At 39.2% G+C, this 27,744-nt stretch overlaps 1 protein-coding gene across 1 annotated transcript in view; it reads left to right on the top strand.

Annotated features, from left to right (window-relative positions):
• LOC308126859 (protein diaphanous homolog 3-like) overlaps positions 1-27,744 on the top strand; it is a 161,005-nt gene that overhangs the window by 107,369 nt on the left and 25,892 nt on the right. Inside the window, exons 26-27 of the mRNA XM_080491547.1 lie at positions 248-343; positions 954-1,016. Coding sequence (XP_080347673.1) covers positions 248-343; positions 954-1,016 — 159 coding nt within the window. The remainder of the gene's footprint in view (positions 1-247; positions 344-953; positions 1,017-27,744) is intronic.

The following is a 27,744-nucleotide window of genomic DNA, read 5'->3' on the forward strand; positions in this document are numbered from 1 at the left end:
GACTGCACCTTCAAATACTTTTTGGCTTTCTGACATGTGCATGACTTTATTTTCTGGATCCTCGTTTCACCGTTTCTTCAGGATGTCACCATTGAGCAATGTTGTTTAACTTGTCCTCCGAAATGTTGCAAACTCCATGGTATACACCAATTTCAAAAGAAAAGGGAATTCATTTGGTTTGGATACTTTACTTTTCCCTTTTTCCTGTAACATCGACTTTTTTTTCCTCCTTCCTGTGGTTTTTCAGAGAATGATGAGACGGGTGTGATGGATAGTTTGCTCGAAGCCCTACAGTCTGGAGCTGCTTTCAGAGACCGGAGGAAGAGAGCGCCAAGACCCAGAGGTGAGTCTTTGAGTGTGCTTTTATTATATATGCATACCACAAAAGGCAGAACATAGTGGTCACATTTTCTGCCCAAACAGGCAGAAATAAGACAATTAAAACAAATTCTTGGGAAGGGTGTGACACAATTTATGTATTTAGTTTGTTTCTAAGAGTTCAGTGAATTGGATACATCATGAAGTGCTTTGGCTCGCTACACTCTCTTTCTCAGTCACTTGCAAAATACACTGGCTTGTTGTTGTTTATACACTTGCTTGCTAGAAGCACAATGCCAGAGAATCCTCAGCCTGACAACATTACTACAACTGTCTGATGTTTGGATTTGTATTTTTGTTCCTGGCAGTCGTGAGTCCAAATCCAGAAACTGAAAAATTGAGAAAACAAGCATATGCAGTGACTCTACCATGAGATTTGTACCTAATTTGACAAAGGATTGCCTCATTCAATATTAGGGGGAAATTAGCAGCTGATCTTTTAACAAAGTCTTTCTTTGTAATGCACTTTCTTTCACAGCTGTTCTCCAGTGGTCGATGTCTTATCCTCAGCTTTTTTTTTATCCTTCTTAAGTACTCAATGTGCTGGCATTATTTGTTCACTGCCCTCCCTACAGATACCCAGCAGCAGACGATCAGCCCCAGCTCCTTCCGCCAGGTCCTCAGGCCTGTTAATTATGGTAAAGCAAAAAATATGAAACACCCCCTACAGCTAAAACCTCAAGCATGCTCAGCTTTGTCTCTCAGCTGCTGTTGGAATTCAGCTTTAAATCTCTTTGAATGGTTTGTAATGCAAATTTCCTTTGACAGTTCATGTGTCCTGCTTTTTTCAGGGGGGGTTTGACCTTTTCACTTGCCAATTTACCTTTTTGTGACCTTGTGTGTGTGTGTGTGTGTAACTTCTCAACATGTGACAGAGCACCAGTGAAACATTTTGAGGCAGTGCTGTGTGTGGACTCTGAGAAAAGCTGGGTTGAGATGCTCAGAAAGCAGTGTGTGGGCTGTTCTGGTTTACTCGGTTTGAAAAGACTCCTAAATTGTTCAGCAACTGCAGAGTTTTGAGCTCAACCCTGTGCTTTTGAATTCAGGAGGGGTCTTTCACATTCTTCGGATCTTCTAGAGAATCGCCTTTTTTTTCTTGAATTTTTAACAGCTGACCTTTGTATTGAATGTTTTTAAAAGAGCTGTGAGGCATATGCACCAGGATCGAACACATGATACAGAATAGATGCTATGGCTCTAATTGGATACACACCACTTCTACCTTGGAGCACTTCAGATGTTCACTGCTCCTCAGCATTGTGTGGGGACAGTATAGGAATATTATAATGTAAACAGGGCTAGCTATGTGACTCTGGGCGTACTGATTACATGAGATCCTAATTATACAAATACACTAATATATGTAGTTGTGAACATATATGGCGCCTTTAGCTGTTACTAAAATAAACAGGTTCCCATTGTCACAGGTTTTCTACAGTCATTACCACAGCACTTAAAAAATTATGCTGTAACCCTATTACCTCTTATTACTTGTAATTGGAGTCCTAGTGTGCTGGGTGCAGGCACACATGAATAAAATTATTCACGCTCAATCCTCCCACATCATTGATGGCAATGATAAAGGGCCTTGCTCTGTTGTTCTGCTGTGGCTTATCTGAAATTAGATTGGAAAGGGACGAGGGGGAGGGTTATATATAGGGTGGGAGGAAAGAGACAGATAGATGTGGCTGTAACATAAGAAATGGAGAGAAATGGTGTGAGGAAGAAAGATAGAGCCAGTTGGTACGGGTGAAAGTAAGGGATAATGTGGGAGAGGAAAAAAAATTGGACTGAGATGCTGGTTTGACTGTGTGAGAGAGAGAATGGGCGTGAGAGTGAGTCAGTAACTATAAGACAGAACAAGCCAGAGCTGTGTTGTATTAACTGGAGATTAGGGTTGAAAAAAATTACAAACTATAAAGGAGCTGCTGCTCAGTGCCCATGTTGTGAAAATACCCCACGGGGTGTAGTACAGGTAAGGAGATACTGGGAGGTTGCTGACCCAGCCGCCCCCTGCTGGCAGCTTCAGACATGGCATGTTGACTAATAAAGCTCAAGGCTTTAGCCTGTCACTGCAGGCATCATACTCACTGCCAGCCTCCCAGAGCAAACACAGCTAATTACTTTTCTCTGCCCAGCCCCAGCACCATCTCAGCCCTCTCAGTGCCCATTCATCTTAATTTCCCCCTCTCTGCCATCTGCCTCCTAAATAACACTCCTCCTCATTTCCCTACTATCCCATATCCCTGCTGTCTTCTTCTATACTCTCATGGCCATGCAATGGCCCTCCCATACATAATTGCCTGTTATTGGTATGGAGTCTCTCCATTGCTTTTTGCCTCACCCTTTCTTTCCCATTTTCCCATCCCTCCTTCACTGCTACAGAGATCTGGGCTTTAATTGCCCTGGGTTTAGTCACTGGAGTGAGTGAAACCCACAGGATGGTCTCTCTTTAGTTGGGAGGTGATGAAGTTTAGTCGGCATCAGGGCCATTTAAACAGCTGCTTTCACTTTCACACCATCATACCACCTCTTTCTCCCACCATTTTAAATACCCTTTAATAATTGATCTCAGGGGTGTTGCTGCACTCCAGTGGAGCTGCAGAGAGAATTAAACAGTAACATCTGTGCCAGAAGATACTGTAATTATTAGTGAAGGAAAGAGATTTGAATGGTCAATCAGAACATGCATGGTGTCATTTTGTGTTTGTCACAAGGGAGTCTCAAGTGAACCAGTCTGTTGTTTGTGCCAAACAAATCAGCATGCCGACACCAAAGTGCTCCCTATCAGACTGATAAGGCTGTTGTAGTAGTTTGATCTATTTTATATACTTGATGAAAGTAGTTGCCATGAAATGCGAAACTAGAGTAGAAGATGCTTTGTAAGTATGTGCCTCCAGTGTTTCTTGCAAATGGAATTATCCAGATTCTTCTCTTCAGTTTTGTTTCTTCCTATTGACTTTGATACTGGGCTGGTTCCTGGCCTGGTGAACCTGCTTTTCTTCCTCGGGTTTCCTTGTCTGTCATCCTTTTTTTCCTTGCCCTAAACCCTACCCCTAAATTGGCTCAACACACTTTAACATGAGCCAGCAGCTATGGTGTTTAGCTTGGTCTGCACTCTCCCGGCAGCACAGACACACCCACAGACTTTGGGGGATGAAGGTAAGCTGGCTTTGCGGTGACTCTGGCTTGGGTTAGGATAAGGCTGTGGGACTCTGGGGCTCCTCAACACTCTAAATTGGATTGGGCTCCACAGAATGATGGATCGATGGTGGTTAGCCACACAGGTGTAAGATACTTATTGAATCTATAAAGCAGCTCCAGCTTTTTAACTGTGTCCTTCTGAAAACATCTCTCCAGGCACTGCCTGGTCATTTCAGGCTCTTTTTTTTTGCAAGCTCTCATCACAGCTGTGCAGACTCTCAGGCGAGTGTGTACAGAACATGTTTCGAGGATTTATAAAAATACACTCTTTCATCATTGTGTCTGGCAGAAATGAGAAAGCGCCAAGTGTATGCGCATGCAATAGTGCCCTTGTCTGGCACGGATCTACTGTGGAAGGCATAGTGTGGAATAAGATCCATGAAGAAGTAAAAGCCGTTGTCTTTAGGAACAATTATTTCAGATGTTTTTAGTGACACCCCACCTAACAATTGTCATGTGTGATATAGCTCTTAACTGGATCTTGAAATTGATGTAAAGGTCACTTCACAAAGTCAGTGAACCCCTTTTACCAAATGGAGACAGGAGTTATTTTCCTTACTTTCCTTTCAAAGCATTAATGTGTTTGCCCCTAAATACCTGCCTCTAGTTACTGGAGATTGTTTGCCCTCTGTATTTGCTAAGTAAACATCTTGACTTTTTTTTTTTTTTTTTTTTTTGATGAATTTATGTTTCTTTAGATACAGTATGTTGAATCTGGAGCTCTATTTGCAGACTCCATATGACTTGGGTATGGGAGCAGATGCTTGTGAAAGATGACTAATGGGCTTAATCTGAAACGCAACCTGAAGTCCTGAAGCGTCTGTTAAATCTGTAGAATGGCTAAAATAAAAAATAAATAAATAAAAAGTTTCTGCTCGACACTCCGTGATGTGTGTGTTCACACGTGAGACATTCATGAACAACTCGCTGTGAGAGTGAGCCACTGTAGCTTCCTGAGGCTGGGGCACTCCAGTGGAATCTACTGTTAGATGCTTGCTTTTTGATTGGGCCTCTTATAGGCTGTGATATGTGGATTTCACTGCGGGCTAACTGTATCCTGCAGATCGCATGTGTGCTTTTTCATTCCTCTTCCACATTTCTGTCTGCTCATATCAGTGTCAATTATGGGAGAAAGCTTCCCATCGCTCAAAAGTTCCTATGTCTACACTTTACTTTTTGACTTTATTTTGTCTTCACTTTATCTCTTCCATTGCCTTACTGCTTTTCCCCGGCCATGACATGAGCAGAAGAAAGAGGCTTATTAAATCATTTCAGAAAGCTCAAGAGAAAAACAAGAGCATAGACTTTGTCCTCTTTAGATCTATTGCAATTGACGCAACACGTCATTATTTCAAAACGTGTAACTGTAGAAGTAGCTGATTTATCTGCATTTGCTCATCATACATCATCCACACATCACATACGGCCTGTGCGCTTTTCATTAAAGTGACAGATTATTGCCAGGAAGCTTCTGTTCCTGAACAGAGTGTTCATTGTTCACTTTCCACACATACATACTCATGCATACATGCATGAAATTGTCAACTCAAAGACTGTTTTAATGACACACACAGAAAGTTAAAGACTATTTTAGGGTTAGGGCAGTAGTTGTCTATAGCTTGAACAGATGTATACATTTCAGTATCCGTGTCTTCATTCATCAGGCCACTTAGTCATGGTGTCTTATCGCCTCACTTGATTGGTGGTTTAGATGTTTAACTGTTCTTGTAGACAAAGGTATATCCAGATGGGAAAATATGCCTTGACCTGCCTTTGTCTGTGTCTGAAGTGCTGCACTTGGTGTGTGAGGGTGTGCATGTTGAAAGCTGTGCACAAATGCATTGAACAGATGGAGCAAGAGGGCACCTTAACAAAGTGGTTGGCGTAATTAGGTATGGCCTGTGCAGTGAGACTTGTGGAATAGTAATTGAAGGTTGTGGAACGCGGTAAGACAGAGTTTTTACGCCCTCTTTTTCAAGTTTCAAAGCATCCTCTCTTTCAAGGAATGCCCTGTTGCATGCTCAGGCACACGGAAAGGTCCCATTACAATACAGTCTGATTGGTTGGACACTCAGCCACTCTTCTTTTTTTTTTTTTTCTTCTCAATCTACTTCTCACGATTCATTTTGCCATATTTGTTTCAACTGTCTGGTGATTATACACGAAACACAATCCCTCATCTCTTTTATGACGGAAGTAGCACCTGGGATCTATCTTGGGACAACCAAATGCCAGTTATTTGCCAAGCCATAATTTCCCGCATGCATAACACAGACCGTCATTAAGTTCAGATTTCCTCATAGCCTATCACACTTTGTGGGATCATGTTGCTGTTTACTTCTTGCGTCGCCTTAAAGGCAAGGCCATCGGGGGCTTTAATAGCTCCCACTTGGGCTTCAGGAAATGACCATTGCCTCCTGAATATTAAGGGGTGTTTTCTCAACAAAACATGGATGACTTTTGATGCACACACAACTTATGTTGAAAGTAATAAAAGTTGTGTAAGTGTATGCTAATAGAAAAACTTGAAGCACCTCTAGTAAACCTCACGTCTACACATTGAAGCTCTGCAAAGCCTGTTCTGCTGAGAGGGGAAGAGGATAAGAAAGTGAAATTTTATGCTGTATGTCCTCTTGACTGGCTAGAGAGGTCAATGTAAAGGATGAGAACAGGGTAGACACACATGCATGCACACAAGCTTTGCTGTTCCCACTCTCTCCTATATAGAAAACGGTTGATAAAAACCATCTTTGCACTCTGCTTCATGTCTCTCTGCTGTACATCCCACATTTTTAGCCAAGTCCTAAGCCGATCAGGCTCCTCAGATATCCACGTTTAGCTGGATTATGAGGAAGCTGGGCTGTAATAAAGGCTGTGAATCGTGAAATAGAAAGTGGTGTTCAGCATGTCGAGCCAAGGACCCTAATCAGTCCATTCACACCAGCTCAGGCCCCAAACAGCAGGTGAAGCTGCTAATGTCGGATTGTTATTCAGTCGGCTTTTGAGATCCTCCTCCTTTTCATTTCACATGCAGGAACTGTCTTGCCTTCTGACTGTTTTGATATATTCCTGATGTCACAAGGACCGAGACTGATAAATCTCAAACTTTTTCTGAGATCTGTTAGATTTACTTTAAATAAACATTGATTTGAAGGACTGTAGGTTTATACTTTTCAAATCTTTTTCCCTTTTTTTTTTTTTTTTCTCATTTTGGCCTTTCTTTTTTTGCTCTCCCTCTGGAAATCTGTTTTCTCTCACTAACCCGTTATTTCCATTGATTGAGTCTGGGCTCTTACATAGTGCTTTAGTTAATAATGCAGTGAGAAATTAAGTCATTTTCACCATGGCTTTGTGCTAATTAAATTTTACAGCAGCGTTATCGCCAGAGCCACACACACTCTTGGTCCTCCCACATTTACCGATGCCAGCAGCCATATCATGTAGACGACAGAGAGAAAGAGCTGGGAGATGATTGTATGAACTTACGTTGTTATGGGAGGGAAATGAGCGCAATCTTCACCTCATATCTTTACCGTAAACAAAGGGTGGCGCTTGAGCTCCATCTGCAGTGATGTAAAAATAGAGTTTCAAACAGAGCTCAGAGTTTTAACTCCATCTTGCCAAACATTTGTGTTGTTCCTTTATTTGTTTTTTTTTTTTTTTTTTAGTTTTGCAATTTGTTTATAATGGGTCACACTTTGGGCTTGGGGAAAAACCAGCCACACGTCTGTGAAAGTGTACTACTAAGCCGTCTTAACTCGAAGAGAGAAAGACAAAGTTTTGGAAGGAGTGATAAAAGAGGATAAATTATTATACTAAAATTCTTCTCACCTTCCTGCCATAACCACCGTGTAAACAGTCCCATATCCAGATATCATCCTCTGGTGTATCGTACACACACAGAAAAAGGAAGAGATACCACGCCTGCTGTTGCAGATTATTCCCAGAACCACTCTAGTCTGTGGTGATAAAATGATCACATTCTTTCAAACTGCCTCGTTTCTCCGTCGCTCTGTCTGGCAGTCATTTCTGCTGCCACTCTACCTGCTATGTGTCTCTTCAGTGATCCAGAAGCTCTAAGTGCAGTGACAAGAGTTTCCATGCCGACAGAGCGAGAAGGCCAGCCCGCAGGCAGCAAGATCTGTTTGATGCCGAATTCCCCTCAGAGAGCGGGATTTGGGCTTTGCTGATCTACTCTCTCATACCACCCTTTTATGTCCACATACTCACGCATTCACACATTTGACTGTACACGGCCGCATGGATTCGCTCAAGCACGTAGACACACGCGGGCACACACACTCCCTGGTAGATGCTCAGCCTTGAGGCACAGGGCCATGTATGCGTCTCTGGCCTCTGGGCTAAAGAGCTTCATTAGTCTGGCACCAGCTTTGATTAGCATCCTCAGGGGTCCAAATTAGCAAACAAGCTCAAGTGATCCTGTGAAGAAATGCCCTCTCTGGTACTTTCTACTGATATATGCATACTCCACAAGCATATGATTTCCCTTTCGTTCAGAAGATGACAGTTTTACCTTAAAGTCCCTCTCCCCTTGGAGAAAGAAGAAAAAAAAATCTGTGCTGGTCCCTCATTCGAATGTTTGAGCTTTGCAGAGTGGAGCTCAAAACTACAAGGCCGCTTTCATAGTCAGCTGCTGAGAGGGGTTTAATCCTTTGTGGACACTGAGAATGGGATTTTAGAAATGTGCCTGCATTGATCATTTGTGTTCCAAGAAAAGCTCTCCTGATTCAACTTAACTCAAAACAGTACCAATCATGTCGTGTTGCACAACCACTAACAATTATATTTCAAGAAGAAATTGACATTTTGTGTTTGTGGGTGCTAAGCTTGTTAATAAAACTCAATTTCAATTCTCATTGACCCTTGAAGTACGTTGGTCAGTTATCGCAAGTCAGTGCTATTTTTCAAAGTGATGTGTTTTATATATGCATCTTAAAAACATACATTTATGCTTCTTGTAGTATTTAGTGAGAATATTCTCAAGGGTCTTTGCAGCATCAGAGCGTTAAATGTTTGCGTGTACTATGAACTAAAACGTAATTTTCTACACTTGTGCGTATGTGCACGGTAAACATACTGTGTGTGCACATATGTATGTGTGTGTGTATATATATATATATATATATATATATATTTTTTTTAAAGGGTCAGTTGTATTATTTAATGTTAAAGGTGCAAGTTTACCTCTTTAGTAGGAGAGAAAATTAAGATAATTAAACACATTTTAGTTGTTGGGGGATTTGATGTTGTTCTTGGAACGAACAATATTCTTGCACAAACATGTTTTGAACCAGATTTGGCCCGCGGAGCCTTGAGTTTGACACCTGACTTATAAGCATGTGAAGACGTGTAAACATTACTCCGGCTCCGAATGGGTTAATTTCACCACCTCAGCAAAGGCATTAGTGTGTGGAGATGTAAGTTGTACATGCACATTGTCCAAGGCAGCTTTTTTTTTTTTTCATCCAGGTGAATTTCGTCGAGCTGCCGCTTCCTCTATAATAACCATACTTGACATTTCTCTCTCCTCCAGCATGTGGAGACTAGCAGATGCTTTCCATTCCAGTTGAACCCATTAAGGCCTTCTCTTCTGTACTGCATCCGCTGGCCTGTCCTTTGGCAGGGCCCTTCTGAATGTCAAAACTAACTGTTTAGCATCACAATAAAGCAGATATGGGGCAGAGGAGTAAAGGAAAGGAAATGACTGGCTGGCAAAGGGCATGGACAAAGAGATTTAAAAAAAAAAAGACATACCACTGCTCTCTCATTGCTGTATAGCGGTGCGTTTTTTTTTTTTTTTTTCCATCTTCTGCATTTCTCTTTTTGAGAAGTTACTTCACTGTAAATCTGCTTTAATGGTCGACATATGGACTTTTCTTCAGCAGTCAGTCAAACATGTTAGAACCAGTTGTTTTTCTTTGGATTTCCTTTAAACCAATTATAACATCTTTTTTTTGTCAAGAAACTGGCTTTTTTTTTTGAGAGAGAGTTTCTTCAGCGCGTTTGACTTTTGATAGCAGTAAAAGGATTCAATTGTTAGGCAACGCAGAGTGGATTGGTCTTGCATGCTTCATTGTTTGAATTGGTTGGTTGAATGGATAATTTTTTTTTCAGTTGCGTTCAACTTACTGCTTCGCACGGCCATTGTTTGTAATCTTTGTTTTTTTTTTTTAAGCATACACCTGACTCTTTATGTTCTGTTTGAATGGAATCACTGACTCCAAGCATCACAAAATATTTTTTTTCCACGTAGTGGTACTAAGACGTTATTAAACAAATGGGCCTTATTAACAACCGTAATCAATCAATTTATGGCCAAGTTAAAATACTGATTCAAATCTTACAGCTGTACCAACAGAAAATGTTAATGGCACAATATAGAGAATAATGAAGTCATTTATATAACAATGTACGTAAATATAATAGATTAGACACTTGATTACTTTGTTATGAGGCAAATTTGTGATTGAAAACAAAGCCTCAAATAAATGCCTAGTAGACTTTATTTTTTAGGCCGTGAGGTTTGTGCACAAACCAGATCATTTTTCTAAACATTGAGGAAATTAGCCTGGCTAGTTTGAATGGTAATTACAACGTCAACTAAAGAGAAAGGGGACGGTCTAAATGTAACTCAGACAGTCCTCTGCTCGTCCACATAAGCTACCACTACGCTCAAACCCACACACCCATATCTCATTCAGAATTCTGGACATTCTGTGGTTGTTTATATCTTTTGGCTTACATAAGTTGATTACAGCAAACCAAAATAAAAACACAAATACAGTCAGCATAGATGTGTGACTGTATCCTACTTAAATGTTGCATCATACCTTCTGCTCATTTTTTTTTTAAGACAAATTAAATTCCTTGTCTATAATTTATACCCAGTATGTACATGTGATGCATGATTCATATATGATGCAGCAATACAATTGTAAGCATGTGTGGTATGTAGGTAATGTTTTTATTACCAGCAATAGCTCCTGGGGATCCCCTGAACGGGTGTCCTCCGTCAAATAATGCCAGAGAGGGCAGTAAAAGACAAATATGGTAATGTGCAATTTCATAGCATTAATAATGAATAAAACAATATGCAAATATTTTATAAACACCTAGAGAAATTCATATGCATGCAGAGGTTTGTCTTAATGTAAACTCGTGAAGGAAAAGTTTGTGTGGAGTTTGCATGTTTTGTCGGTGCCTGCATGGGTTTACTTTCGTTCTTAAACGTATTCCCACAGTCCAAAGACATTTTTCTTTCGCTCAGTTTTCCACTATTTGCCCAGAGTAAGCTGGCACTTATCTAAGATGATTTATAAATTGGTTGTTGAATTGGATCAGAAGTAAATAAATCATATATCCTCGGTGAAGCTCATAGTCACAGTATATAAATACTGGGTGTAAAGTTCTCTTTTCAAAAATCCGTGATACTTTATTTTATCACGACACTTATTGTAGTGCTTCAGTGATTAGTTTATGTTCCTTCTATTTTGATGCAGTTATATCTCTTCAGCTCGTACAAAGCCCTGTTGGATCTTAATCAGATCCCAATTAGTGAGATAACACTGGATTTTGCAGTTAGTTATACACACTGTTTGTTCTCTGAGTTGCAATGAATAATTAAGAATATTAAAATGTTATTAAATTTATCCACCAAAACAATAATTAATTGGTTTTCTATGCCATGTTTGGAACTTGCCTTTTTTCTTTTCACATACAGTACCTACATAGCGTCGAAGCATCAAATATTAATGAACACAAAAGCCAAACATTACAAGATGTGTGAAATTAGGTTTTTCATGAAAACATTCAAAGTGACACATATTGAGTATATAATTACAACTATATACCAGAGATATAATATAAGATTTCCAACATCGTGACATATTGTGAACAAAAACAATCTGTATTTGAAAATGAAATATTCATTTTGTTATGTATAAACAAATTAAAGATAGGAAGACAATGAAAAAGAAAATCCTACAGTACCCTTATCATAAAAGCAGCAAGAATTCTATACCATTTCAGTTTAATCTTTCCGAAAATATCACAAATGTAACTCGACTTTGATATTTTTTAACTGTTTATTTGTTTGTCTATGTAAAGTGAATAAGACAGCTAGATTCTTCAATTAAGTCTTTTGGAGTAAGCTTTGAGTTTTTGGCTCTTTGATGTCGACAGGAGGAAAATGGGAGGCTTTAAGATGGTACTAGAAACCTTATTTGCTTTGCCAGTTCTGACACATATACAAAGAAACACAATTCAAGTGGCCATTGGATAACATCTGTCCTTATTGTCCTTGTATTACTGCACTGACAAAGTGTAGCACTGGGCAGCCTCCCTGAGCTCAGAAATGTGAGAGGGTTAATGAACAAGGCTTATCCACCTTGGAAGGTTTTAGAAAGAGAAGACTGACTGCTTGTAAATCATCCATCAGCCTTTGCAGCCAGTTGAGCCCGAACTCCGACAATGGAAGGTGTTTGGGCTACAGCAGAGGAGGACATGATTTATCAGGGAGGTGAGTGATTATGTGAAGCCTCCGTACGTGTGAGACAGGCAGGACTAAAAGATGATCCCACTTGGTTTCATGAAACATGCAAAGGATAGTCCATGGGCGTTTGTGAAATATAGCTATGTGTTTAAGTGCTAGTAGAAGATACTCTGAACAAATTCAACTTAAAATGGTAATGTTTTGTATTTCATAGATGTAAGACTCTGCGAGAGCTATAACAGTCCTTGATGACTTGATGTCATTTTCTAAATTGCTATAATCACTGTCCTTCCAGCTTGTCACTCTGCAGTGGCATATTTAAAAGCATTTCTCTGGGACAGGAATGACAAAATGTAGCACTTTTCTTCTTTTTAATGGATAATTATCTGTCTCAGGTGTTAGAGAGGGGAAAATGATGAGCACCAAAATAGATCAGGGAAAGAGAAAAAGTCTCTGATCTTCTCTTGGCAGTGTAGTGGAATCAAAAATGAAAAGCCTGTGGTTTAACGTTAAGTGTTTCAAGTGCAAATTCACCTTCACACATTGACAGTTCACACTGGCACAGTAGATGACTGGTTTAAATCTCAGTTATGTCATCTTTTTTTATTAGATGTAAGTCATTATCTTTTGTTTTGTCCCAGTTCCCAAGACCATGAAGGATTCGTACTGTGATGAAAGGGGGTAAAGAAGTTGACATCCACTTTAGTCTGCTTAAATTATTTGCTTTGAAGATCCAAATCGAGATAAATAAATATCAACAAACAATGACTACAGACCAACTCACCTCTGCTACTGCTTTCTTCAACATTTCAGAGATAGTTGATAGACGTGTAAGGAGTATGGAGACGGGGGGTGCGAAGGGATGCGAGAGAGGGAGAGGGAATGAGGCAGAGGTGATCTGCTTGCAGACAAATTTCTTTTCTTTTACCCTCCAGCCTCAGGCATAGTTTAAAACCTACAGTATACAACTGTCTAATCCTTGGAGCATATTGTTCATACCAATATGATAATCAGTGCATACTATAGCACATCTATGGTCCTCAGGGCAGAACTTGCATAAGATATAGCGGATACACAAAAGCTAAACGCGTCGAAGGTTTTGTGTGAGAAACCCACAATATAACATACCATGTGGCAGTATCTCATTCTGTCAAACGGATCATCTTCCAATCCCAGTGTTGGAAGTTCAGTCACCCATTTCATCGTGTCCATATGCTGAAGTGTCCTTGTGCAAGACAATGAAGCCCAAATTGCTCCCAATGGTGTTAGAGCATCTTGCATTGTCGTCATCGAAACCTGTGCGTGCGCCCTCAATAATTAACAGCCATTTATCATTGTCTTCATTGGATTATGCGTGCTAGAAAAGCTTGTGCTCAAAAATATATAATCAAGTTGTTTTGGACCATTATGTCTCTAGTCTGGTAAAAGCTACACATTTATTCTTCACCTATATATTACATGACATCCTATTAGTCACAGGCATTTGAACTTGTCAACAACAATCTTATACAATATAGCTACAAATGGTGGGGTTTTAATTCTGACTTTGTATTTGTTTTTTTATACGCTTTTTAAAGAATTATTCAAGGACCGAAATCAGACCTCATGTATTTACATTGAAATTGCTACACAATGTACAAAGCAAAAGTTAAGTCAACTTATTGTTAAAGATTGAAACATCTGACATATCGTTACATATTATGACTGCAATTCTTCACGACACTGGTCAATCAGGGAAGATGTACTGTGTTCGTAATATTATGTCAACCAAACTCCATAGTTTACATTGCCGATGGTACATACGTACCAGTGAACCTCCTCCACTGGTTGAGTGTAACTATATAGTGCATACAAGTGCACTAGTACAAATCAGTACATTACATTACATGAGTCCACTCCCTTTATTTTTTATTCAGAAGAAATACACTTCTTTTTCGTAATCTTACATCTCATGGGTCAACAGGTCGGCACTTCCAATTCAAACAATATTCAACTTTCATTCATGTTATAAGTCTCGCGGCAGGAACACTGAGAGAGAAACCACTAAATCCAAGCAGAAGCAGATAGAAGTGAAACTGTGCATGGCTCGACGCCACAAGGGAGAAAGGAAAAAATATGTCTTTTTGTAATTTGTGTGAACTGACCCTTCAAGGTGAGTTACAGCACAGTTCCTTTGAGTAAAGCTGTCCTGACCTTGTGATTCTGTATTGCATCGCTGATAGGTGTTTTTGGGCAAGAATACAGAGCCAAGATGGAAAGTGAAAAGAAGAATGGACAGGGACAGGTATGCTGAGCTTAAAGTAGAAACAAATGAAATAAACAATGTTAAGAGACAGGTGTCTATATTTTTGTCACTCTTCCTGCTCTCTCTCACTCTTGAATGATGAAATTGCCAATGATTTATAACAAACGTCAGTGGCAGGCACAGCAGACTGCTGTTTTGTCCCTGTCAGAGCCGAGTAGAGCCTGAGGTAGGCAGCTTTGCTTATCAATCAACGCCTCTCCCCTCTCTTCCGCCACCACTCAGTGCAAAGCTCACTGGTTCACCAGCTCTCCAAACCCAAGACCAACATGGTTGTCATGGAGATAGTACCATATATTCTGGTGGGGTAGTGGTAGGGAGAGACCAATCAGGGGGTAACAGTAATACTTTTGCTTCATATGTACATTTAGATGAGGCAACTCCGTCTTCTTGGTGTAGGTCTACCTTGCTCTTTTACCAAATCCAAGCTTCCCTCTTCCAAAACCTGCCACTTCTAACCAGCATTTACTGAGAGCGACTTGTGCATGATTAATTCTCATAAATACAACACCATCTTAGTTTGCTTGAGTACCCTTGACTTTTAAATGTACTTATAAGCAGATTTCACAGGTGACTTAAGCTACACCTCAGACTATTACATAAAGTCCGTCTCGCCCTTCTGCTCTCATGAAGGTGCAGCCTGTGATGCAGAGTAACTTAACAGAGTTCATTGTTTGAGGATTTGGAAGGAAGCGCCAGCCTTAATTATTCATCGTTTCCAAACCCTTGACTTTGCATTTACAAATTATTCAATTTATTGCAATTTCAATTTTATCTGTATCGCATCAAATACAGCACAGTCATTCCAAGACACTTTTACAGAGAAAACCCCAACAATTCCATATGAGCAAGCATAGGCGATGCCCTATCTGTAAGCGTTTTAAAATAGTCTTAAGCCTAACCTTAAAAGCCGAGACTGTGCTCGGCTCCCTCACTGAAACTTGGAGCTGGTTCCACATGAGAGGAGCCTGATAGCTGAAAGCTCTGCCTTTCTACCTTTGGTAAATGTAGAAACCTCCAGTAAGCCAGCACCTTGAGAATTAAGTGTTCTGCTAGAGTAATATGGCACTAACTGCTTTTTAAGATATGATATAGTCTGGTTAAGAGCTACTTAAGTTAAAAGAATTATTTAAAATTGTATTCTATTCTAATTAGATTGTCGAAGCTAATAATGTGGGTTGATCTGATCTCTCCTGGTAGTTCCTGTCAGCACTTCCACTGAATCAACTGAAGTCTTTTTAAGCATGTATACGGACACCCCGATAATCGGGATTTACATTAGTCTACTCTGGAAGTAACAAACGCATGGATTAGTTTTTTAGCGTTTTAGACATACTAAACAGGTGAAAAAAGACAACCCTGCAGACTTGTTTAATGTGGGAATTAAAGGATCAGTTCTGGTCAAAATATCTTCCAGGTTCCAGGTCAAAGTAACACCACCCAGTCTTACTAGATGGTGTTACATCCCGTGTTTAAAATGGATTTCACTTATATAGCGCTTTTCCACCAAATGAGTAGTCTCCAAAGCACTGTTAATCACATTCACCTATTCACATATGCACTCACACACCAATGGAGGCGGCTGTCATGCGAGGCACTCAATCTATCCGTCCATTGAGAGCAGTTTCTGGTTCAGTGTCTTGCATAAAGACACTTCAACATCGATTGAGATATTACTACTCTACCAACTGAGCCAGAGTTGCCCCAATTTCTTTCTCATATACTTTAGGCCAAATATAACTTCTATTCTATCTGAGTTCAGAAATAAAAAAAATATGGTTTATCCAGGCTTTTATGTCTTTGGTACAAGCTTGACAAGTTGATCAGTATCATGTGGAATCTGCCGAGCTGTACCTTTAACTCCGACGATATGTTCCTGTCTCTGTAGTCGGATTGTATGATCAATAGTACAAAATGCAACACTGAGCTCTTCCAGGACAAGAACAGAGACGAGTCCTTTGTCTGAGGTCATTAAAAGATCATTGGGTACTTTGACAAGTGCTGTCCCTGCTATGATGAGCTCTAAAACCCTACTAAAAATACTCAAATAGGTCGTTTGAAAATAGTTGACTTTTTCCAGGATTTTGAAAAATAATTTAAAGGTTGGATAATGTCCTTTAACTTGTTAAAACACCTATATCAAGTTTAGACTTTTTAAGAAAATGTTTAGTTACAGCCAGTCAGGTTTTGTCAGGATTGGATCTCGCAGGCATGTTGGTGGTTTAGATGAATCTACAATTGATAACTCAGAGAGCTCTAATGGATTGAAGCTGTAAAACTGTATATCAGTTTCTATAGACAAGTCTGAATATTTTATTGATAGGTTCATTTTTAATCCCTATTGGAATGTTGTTGTTAAAGAAGTGTACAAAGTCATTACTGCTCGAAGTTAAAAGGATATGAGGTTCAACAGAGCTCAACCTGGGGTTGTTCTTGTTTGAGAAAGAATAATAATAATACATTTCATTCCTAATGCACTTTTCATTCAAAAATCTCAAAGTGCAACAAGCACACTAAAAAAGAAGCAACACAAACACCTAAAATTACAAATTTACAAAGAGTTCTTCAAGAGAGTACTTTTTTTCTTTCGTAAAAAATCAAACCAAGTAGTTAGCTTACAATAAACTCTTGCTGCTTAGTTACGGATGTATTTGAAAAGACGAGCTAATTTGTCAGATGGAAGACGGCACGGTGACGCTGGTGTCATTTGGTCTCTGGCATCAAAGCAAGGCAAGAAAAACAGCAACAGATGACCTGAGCCATGAAAGGATGTGAACCATGAATAGCTGTCAGCTGTGTTGTGAAGAAGAAATATACATTTTTCATCCTATGGTTCACAGATACTATTTTCAGGTAAACGGGGGCGGGGTGGGGTGAGTGATTGTAGTATCTTGCGTTCCTGTACGTCAGATTGAAGGGGAAACAGCTCATATACAGAATCATATCTCAAAGCAACTGTAGCTTTATGATGATGTACAATACCACCACTCATCTGGGGATTATTGGATTGAAAGAGATTAATGGATAGATATAGTCAAACTTGGTGAGCTGTACCTTTTTCAAATCTTTATGTGCAAATAAGTTTATTCTCACTTGTTTACAGATATATATAGTTTGACAGAAAAATTGATAGTTAAAGACAACAGATTCATAGTTTGTCAATATTAGTTCAAGTGCCCTTTTTAGCTGAGTGCCACTTGAAATAGTTTATGAGCATATTTTCAAATTGAACACTTTAAAGTTACTCTACCAGAAAGAAAATCTTCCCATCTGCCTACTACTTCCCGTAACAGGCATCACTTCTGCACAGAGAATAAACCCATGTGCAAGAACAAGACCATCACCGCTCATTAACACAAATTTCCAACCCGCGGTTGCCTAAATCGATCACACCGAAGTTGATACGTTTGCAAACAAGCTGGAATTTGTAGCCATCTTTGGAAAACTGCCAAATAGCTTTCTGGCATATCGAAGATTGGTGTTGTGGCAGCTCCAGTGAAAATATTAACATTTGACCCATTTAGCCCGAAAGAAAAGCCACTTTTTAAAAGAAAGATTATTCAAGCCACAAGAATAGTCTTAAGTGTTTTTAAACTGATCTTTTTTCCAGTGCGAATCAAACTTTTGCAAGATCAAGTGTACAAACAGGATCTTGCTTCGGGAATCTTCGGGGGTTTCCTCGCCAGTAGATATGTCAGGTCCAGCTTCAAATGTGGATTTTTTTCCTTCACCATCCCAGAACAAACATTTGTAAGTCATCTGGTGGCTACATTGTTCATTAACTATGGATGTTCATGTGTGCTGGTCATTCTGAGGAGCATGTCAGCTGTTGTGCATCTACAGGTGAGCTTCTGTCACCTCCCTTGCCAACAGGTGGCACTGATTTGCCTGCATGAGACATATTTAAAATAACACCTCTGAAGAGGAATGAGCCTTTGGGAGTGTCATTTCCTATCTATATTTCTAACTGAGAATGGTCCTGAAAAAACAAAGTTGGGTGATGCTGATTTCCTTAAATATTTTATGACATGTTCAAAACATCAGAATAATGGTGCATGGTAAACAACCTGCTTTGTATGCTTCCTCCTCGGCACAGAATCTAGACTATTTTTCAGAAGCAGATTAAGTGGGAAAAAAAGGATGTTGTTTTCTTGGTTACTTGTATCACCAGTCATCAGTTACCAATCTTATAAAGGTTTATGCTGCAGTACCTTTAGAGCATGCCTCACCTATTTCAACTTTAATTTAAACACTCAGTAGATGCACTTTACTCGTCTTATGTTCTTTCTTCTTATCGGATTGATGTTTGGATAACTAATTGATATTGTAAGATTGTAAATAATTTACTTCTCCCAATTTGCATTATCAAATTAAAGAACACTGATTTGTTTAATTATTTATTATTTATTTTTATTTAAATTTTTTGGGGGGCGGGAGTGATTGCAACCATACAACCAACTTGCACAATAACATATAATGCCATCTGAGTGGTTGCTGTGCATGATCACTTACTGTATCTTGTCTGCATACTTCCATGCTCACGTATTTATGCGTTGAGTGACACGTGTGTGGGCAGTCACCTCTCATGGGAACTCATTAAAAACAAAGAATGAAAGTGTCATAGGAAAAAGAAAAATCTCCAATTCAGTGGCATCTATCATAAATGAAAGGCGAAAAAAATCTTTTATATACCACAGAGACAAATACTGGTGAGATATTTGAATTACATGCTCATCTGGTTTCAACCTTAATCCCCAGTCAAGTCTCAAAGACATGTAACACATATTTTTATTGAGAGAGAAAAACATTACAAGGTCAAAACATTTTTTGACTCTCGTATAGAGATCACTGTACTCATTTGCTTGATCAAATCACTGATTAGACTAATCACTGTAAAATGAACTAAAGAGAGCATTCTAAGTATTGTGGCAAGGGAACTTAACGCTTTACATTTTTCTCATTAAAGACTGCAGTTATGTCAGTGTTCAATAACAACACAGTTCTTTCATTTGAATGCTTCTTAATGTCTAAATGTCTTCGTTGAAGATTTAGAACAGGATATTGTGATGTCACTATATTATCGTTAGCATCGAAAATAAAGTACGCCATCAGCACTTCTACTTTTATTGTCACTTATAGGGGACATCTCTGTCACACTTGACACTTATTTGAAAAGTGAAATGATCGCAAAGATGAATCACTCATTAAACTTAATTTTCTCGCATATACCAGGATTTGACACTTAGTGCTTAGACTAGTTTCCCAGTAGATATATTGTATCAGTGATTCACATTCAGGGAGTAAGATGACTGATGTGCAGAACCTGTACCTTTTTCTTTGTTTTGTTTTTGGAGCATTAAGTTGTCATTCAAGCACAAACACTGAGCTGACATTTGCAGCCATGTATTGTATTTGTGGATATGTTTCACATTCACGGTGTGAGTTGGGGGATTAGCTCAAACAAAAGTGAGACTGAGGAGTAACTGCTGAGGCTAAGGTTGGGAAAGAAAATGTAGTATGGGGAGGAAAATTATTGTCAGTAATGGGAGCGTTAGACAAAAGCAAATGAAGCCTTTCCTGCTCTATGAAGTGTGATACATTGATTTTAATCTTGCCTCTTTTTTTTTTTTTTTTGCTAATGAAAACACTGCTTAATATAAATCTATTGCAATTCTAATCAGAAGTATAAAGAGCTTAAGCTGAACAACCCAGGGCAACCTGCTGCTCCAGTTTACTTACCTAACACAGGCAGAGTTTCTTAACCCCTAATTGCCGCTCATTCACACCAAATCTCGCTATTGCATGATCTGTTCTGCCCAGCTGGCAACCTTTTTAAGTCTTTGTTCCTCTATTTGTTAACCATGTTTCTATTCACGATTTCTGTGCTAAAGTAAAAGAAAGGCTTTGCACAGTTTTAAATAAATAAGTCACAGTCAAGCACAAGTATAAATCCACAGAAACGGAGCAAGCATGTACTCAAAATATTTTGCAGCGTATTTCATCATTTACCTATCTGTATATGTAACACAGCCACAGAACTGTTTGGTGTACCATTTTATTTTTGAAACAAGGATGAAATCATTCACACAGCAGAGTTTTTTTTTTTTAAAGATGACTAACTTTGATCCATGGAGGAAAAGACTGAAATAAAATTGTAGTTGTGGGAATTACTGTGATACTACACAGGTTATCAATTCATTAGAGTTTTTCACATATAGCTTGCTTTTATTTTTTATACTTTATAAGCTGATGCAACAACAGCTGGCACATTTCTTCCACTGTGAGTGATAATAAATACGTTCCCTGGTTTTAAGGACCTTTTTGAGATTTTGAAACACCATTAAAAAGTGCTGGTGTGCATTTGTTAGTGTGTGAGGTTCATAGAGATTTTTTGAGGTTGCTATATGGCAGGGGTGTCAAACAAATTTTCACGGGGTCCCACATCAGCATAAATGTAACTAAATGTAACCAAAATATACTGTACAATAAATGTAACTACTCCTTAATTTTAAATAACTCTGACTTTATTACTTATTCATATTTGCACAGATGAAAAAAGAAAAAAAAAACAGTTTGCTCATTGCTCTGTTAAGGCTAACTTTGGCATACTTCGCTCCATGTCTGGTGTCAAAATGCCAACGTATATTGTACTCTTTGACAACCAACACCTTCTTATAACACAAAAGACATACTGGTTTTTCTCCTTTCAGCACACGCATGTATTCGCCTTCCCATCGTTCATGAAACTGCCTTCCATCTGCATCATTTTTTCTCTTCCTGGACATTTTAGGATCATTTGTATTTCTCACTTCTACTTGCTGAAAAATTGCATTGATGCTTATAAACTGCAATTTAGTGGCAGGGTGCTGTCACTTCGCTGGTAATATAATCGCCATGCATTGTTGGAAATGTAGTTTATGCTCACTGCACTTTATCAAAGATGTGGCAAGCTCCAAGAAACAAACCTCACTACTTGATAAAATATTGTATTTTGTAGTGGGTGCAAAAGTGCATAAACAACAGTCAATTAAAATTTTTAAGCTTTTTTTAGTCTGAGCACCACTCTGTATTTGCCATATTTTATAGAATTTTTAAACCTGCGCTCACATGTTCCCAATACATGCAAAACCCCAAGGTTTGCACTCACGCACTGGGCGTCTATTGGAAACAAAACGATATTGATTTCAAGACAATCAGACCTTTAAGCTCTTGCGGGCCATATAGAATAATGCGGCTGGCCACATTTTGCCCGCGGGCCTTGACTTTGACACATGTGCTATATGCGGTTGTATAAGATGAAGACAAGACAATGATCCCACTTTTATCCATTTAAAACACTTATTTACCTAATTTCATCCTGGTTTTTGTGGTGGTTAGCAATCTGGCTCGGAGATCTGTGGTGGATTATAGGCTCGGGGCATTTCTGTGTAAAGCTAGTGTGTTCTTTCTTTGCATGCATAGGTTTTTTTTTCTAGGTAGTGTGGTTTTCTTCAACGGTTGACAATTGTCTCTCTCTGTCAGCCCTGTGATGGACTGGCAACCTGCCCAATTGTACCCTGCCTTTGGCCCACAGTCAGCTAGGATTGGCTCCAGCGCCCAACGACCTTAAGTTGGACAAAGTTTGCATAGACGACGGACGGATGAGTGGATTATCAAGCAGCGAGAGTGAGATAAATTGAATTCACTCAAGTGTTTATGGATCGCCTGTTAGCCAGCAAGCTACACTACTTGTAGATAATTTTTTATTTGGTACTGGGTTGGGATTAGTCAGCATTTCAAAGTGTAAATAAAAAACCTAAGAGGATTACTTTAACGGCTCGTTCCTAAAATACGCGCACTTGTATTATCTGTAATGTTTTGATGTAGAGACCCACCACATCATAGGAAAAAATGAACAACTTTGATGCTTCTGCTGCATATGAATTCCCTGTAAAATAATTTATTTCATGTAACTTTCATGGGTCGTGTTGCTTTGCAGTCAATTCAGAGACCCGTGTTACTCGTGTTCTTTCTCATTTTGAGCTCACTGTAAGAGCCTCTGCAAACAGGCACATTTATGTCAAGTATCGGCAATGGGGAGGGAAGTTTGATCAATGGCTTTGACCGAGTAATCAAAATACAGTCTTTGCAGTGGTGAATCCCACAAATTCCAAACCAGAAGAAGGCCAAACATATGAACAGTGTGAAGAGAAGCATCTTTGGCATCTTCTTTGAAAAGTATGGGTTTATACCTGTGAAGTAGGACCCCACAGTGACCTGGCAACGCAAATATATTCTATAAGGTATTGCAAGCAGAGGTTATGGCATGAAAAGGCTTAGTTTTATTTCAGATGATTATAATGTGCTTGCTCATATAGCACTGACGGCACACCAACACAATCCAAGCTCCCATCAACCTGTACACACCCGGGTTGGCTCACTTCGACTCTTTCGTCTTTTTCAAGATGGGGCTCAAGCTGAAGGGCTTTTGGTTTGATGCAGTGGAAAATATCCAGTTCCTCTTGGATGATGTGTTTCATAAATTTGTTTATTGGGACTTCCCTAAAGCATGGCAAGGCTGCTTGGAACGCCGTTTGCCTGCACAAGGTGGCTGCCTAAGAGGGGGATTGGCTGCTAAATCTCCTACCACTTACAGTCATTGCTTTTAGCCACAGAATGTTATGATCACACCTCGTACAGAACACATTGATGGGTAATAATAAGAATTGCAAAGGGACACGCTGTGGTTTTGTAATTGGCAATTTGCCTCATAGAAAAAGTGTCCCCGGTTTGAGGCCAGCTTAGACAGGGGGAGATTTCTGTCAAGAGTTTGCATGTTTTCCCACTGTGTAGCTTCTCTCTGGGTACTCCAGTTTCTTCGCCAAGGCCAAAGACAACTGTTGTATATGTGAGCGTGTGACTGTCCATCTCTCTGTATTTTCCCCGTAATAGACTGCCTCGGGTGTACCCTGCCTTCGTCCCTAGTAAGCTGGGATTAACTCCAGCCCTCTGCCATCCTGAATTGGATGTACTTGTATCGAAAGTGAATGGATGGAGTTTGGAGAGCCCTTTTTAGATCTTGGACACCAGGGAAAAAGGTTGGGAAACGGTCGTTTAGAGAACCTGACAATATTAATATTAATGCTACCTCATGTTTATCCAGGTCAATCGTGGTTTTAGGTGTTCTTTTGCTTTGTGACTTTTTCTGCACCCCACAACTATAGGACAGTATCGAAGACGATTCGGTAAGTTCTTGGTAATTCATTTATTACCCTGTTTGAGGGCTAACATTAGCACATACACATTCAGAAAACAGCTATTATATTGTTGGACTGTTGTTTCTGTTTAAACTCTATTTATACTGAATCGGTATATTTTACAGTGCCTGTGAAGTTGGCTTAGGGCTAATATAAATTACAAATCAAGGCATTTGAAGGACTTATAAAATGGACCCGTGTGCAACTCATCCCTATTTGTATGTGAAAGTTCCCGTTTCCTGTTTTTATTTCTTACTGCAAAAGAGATTACTTTCTTTGCTGGGAAATAAAGCCTCTTTGTTTGGCTGTCACAGTTGACTAGTAGCTGTCTGTCACAAGAAAAAATAATGGCAATGGAGTGGGAAGGCAGAAATAGTCTTTAGAGGTAGGAGGAAAAGAAATATGAAAAGAGATGAGAAAATGTGATGGCCAGGAGAAATGGAAACACTGAGAAACACTGAGATATGAAAGACAGCAATAATGAAATGGTACAAATAAACAGATGTTATGAGTTTGGGAAAAAGACAAATCAAGCTTAGTCACTAAGTGAAAATTAGAGAAACAAAGAAATGGACAAATATATTTTATTTTCTATTGAGATTGGGTGAGACAGTCATTACCTCTGTATACACTGAATGCTTGGTCTTATTCTCAGAGAGCCATTGATTCAAACCGTGTGGATGTGTGTGTGTATCCCTGTGGGTTGTAGCTAATCATCAAACAGTGCTGTGGGCCAGAGTTTACTCGTGATCGTCTGCCAGCCGATGTTCATTAAACATTTGGCACATGGCTGCTTGTCTGGACACAGTTATCCATGGCAGGTGTGGCTGTGTGTGTGTGTGTGTTTATACACTGTATACAGTACTGTGCAAAAGTTTTAGTCTTTAAATTAAAATCAGACTGTTTTCAGAAATTGCTATAAATTTTCAGTCAGTATGACAACGCAGTATTATGACGATGACATACATTGGGATAGCCTAACAAATATTTGATGATGTGGAATATATGGTTTTCAGTGAGTATCAGTGAAATAGTGACTTTGTGATAAATTATTCCATGATGGGATATGGCTTTATCATGACATTTTGTTTATCAGACTCACAACCCTCTTTGCTCAATGTGGATTCATCTGTATCTGGCCCCCCCCCCCCCCCCCCCCCCTTACTGAGACTCCAGTTTCATATCTTCTCGAAAGTAAGACAACAGAGTGAGATCACCATTGCTGGATAGTGACAGAAATGTATGTTATAGTGCAACGACAAAGTCATGCGACAGGGATGAATAAAGAGTGCAGAGGTGCACTGTTTGCGTCAGTTGCATGTATGTAACAACTCGTATCCCCTTCTGCTATGTCTCTCCATGCATTTTGTGACATCAACCACTTGCACCTCTTCAGAGGAGAACTTATGTGATTGGGCAGATGTGTTGACACGAACGCACAGTGCATTGAAAGATGTATAATATTTCAGTGACAGTTTTGTTGATTGCACGTGTTTTTTTAACAGTCTTTTAATGTTTTGGGGCTTTTTGCAGTTTCAGTGGACACTCACAAGAAATCAGGACAAGGACTTGAGAACTATACTATTGTCACTTAACATAAACTGCTTCGTTATGCCTCCGCATGTTGTTTGCTGCTGCAGAATTGAATTATTTTTAATCAGACTCATCCTGATGAAATCCTGTGATGGATAATCATCAAAAGCAGAGGGGAAAAAATAGTCAAATGAAGACTGCTTTTCTATTCAACGTGATTTATATGTACTATCTGAAAGGTGTTATGCAGGTTAACGCCTGGACACTTGTGAACAGAAACCTTGAGATGATTAAGCCGTCAAGGACTGCAGAAATCAATGACACAATAAAACAATGTAGAATGTAGACAGTCCGTGGCTATGAGCAATGTGGTTGAGGGAATATAAAGAGATATGGTTGCTTCAGATAAATGTGTGCAGTTTTCTTTTGACCCAATTCATCAATGCAGGACTTCAGTTGAAAATCACCTCCTTTTTTAACTCAATTAAGAAGTCACAGAAAACATTAATTAAACTAAAATCTATTCTACTTGATGGTTTTTAAAGACTAATAAAGACATTTTGGGCTGGCTAGTCAGTATTTTAAAGAAAATGGGTACATTTATATTTGTTCCGTTGTTTGACACCACATAAAGTACAAACCACCTCTCTCGTGGCTCAGGAGAAAAAGAAACAAGTTGAGCCAAGCCTAACAAGACAGTATAGAAAACAGGCCTCTTCCTGCAATGTTCACTACACAATCACAAGCACACACACTGTAGAACAAATAGCTGTTACTTCAGAGCCATATATCCGCAATCCCAAAATGTTCTCCTAAATTGTTTCACCCTCGCCTTATGTTATGGCACAATACATATATCTTAATTTTGTATTTTGTGACTCCAATGAAGTCTTACACGTTACAGCATAGGTTCAGAACCCATTCCCTGGAGCTGCCATCAAAAGACTCCGCCATATCTTCTTTCTTTCCTACACAGACTCTGTCTCGCACACAGTTTTCCCTCCATCCTGCTCCTGTTCCCATGTTGACAGAGATGACAGTTGAAACCACCCCCTAACTGGTTGGCCGTCAAGCACCATTTTGCCCCTGTCATTCAAATGTCTTCACCTGACTCAGTCGGTGTCAACCCATCTCAAATCATTATAACTCAAGGTCACAGCTGTTCCATTTCAATCTCACGATGTTTTTTGCTTTACAAAAAGAAAAAAAAAATCTATATGTATAATGATAGTAGGAATAATAATAGCAATCATAATAATAATAATGGTTAAAAAAAAATGTATTTGTCACAAAACTTTGCCACCGGACTGTACAAATAAATGTTTGACTAAAACACAAAAGATCACAGCAAAGTCATAATAATCAGAATGACAAACTGTCTGCTAATACAACAAACATAATTGAAAAAATTATGTTATTCACTATATTATTGCATTTTCAGAATAGTATTAATCTTCAAATATATAATTAAAAGGTGACATTTTTTGTCAAAGCACATTTTTTTTTGCCTATTATAGAGTAGTGGATGTGAAACAGTAGAAATGTTCATCTTAACCTTATAAACCCATATTTCCTTCATAACGACAATAAACCTAAAACCACTTTATCTAGGGATGCACCGATGCCAGTATCTAGTCCAATACTGCATGGAATACTCATACTCCGAAAAATACAACCCAGTGAGTATTCTGTGACATCACCTGTCAGTAAAATCGCCTCCTGTCAGCAGTTTGGAGATTCTTTAATATTAATGAGAATGACAAAAGTAAGGCAGACGGTAAAATATGATCTGCCAAAATATCAAGAGGAGGTGAAAGATAGTTCATGTAACACCCGAAACCTAATCACCAGTTTCATTTAGGCCAGCAGAGTTAGCCTGGTGTTGCTCATTAGTTCAGCTGCTCAGCCCGTAACTCCGAGCGATGCGCCATGCTAAAGAGTTTCGGGGATCATACACCAGCGATGCTACATGCTAAATATGATTATAGTATGACGGATGCACTCTAACAGTGAACTGGGGCGAGTGGCAGCACACAGCAAGCTCGGTGTACAGTTTGCATGGAGCAGTGTGTGAGTAGACACTACGCTCTGCTTTATGCAAACAATAAGCTGTAATTCTGTTGGAGGTGTGCGTCACATCGACGCAAAGACTGTGGGGAGGTAGTGTGCGGCAATGCATAGCCTTCGCGTATTGTTTGAGTATGGAGCATGAATTAGGCCTTATGGCATTTGCTGTTGAATTTTGATAGTTTGTGTCAAATAAATGTACAATTTCCTCACGGTAAGGGCTATTGGATAGCGAGGAGTACTTGTATCGGTAGTCAGTAACAACAAGTTGCTAAAGGTTCATACTCCTTCTTGATATCCAATAGCCCGTACCTTGAGGAAATGCTACAGTAATTTGGGGTTTTCACGATTTAATTTTTCAATCTACTTCTATTTTTTCAGCCTTCAAGTATAAATAAACGAGATGACAAGATGTCTTCATGCAAAATCACATAAAATTGTATCTCGATGCCTCAGGTGATAATGCAGTACGGACAAACACTTCCATTTGTCGAATGCGTGAGAATTTTAAG

Source organism: Lipophrys pholis (genome assembly GCF_963383615.2).
Source record: "Lipophrys pholis genome assembly, chromosome: 2".
NCBI lineage: Eukaryota > Metazoa > Chordata > Actinopteri > Blenniiformes > Blenniidae > Lipophrys > Lipophrys pholis.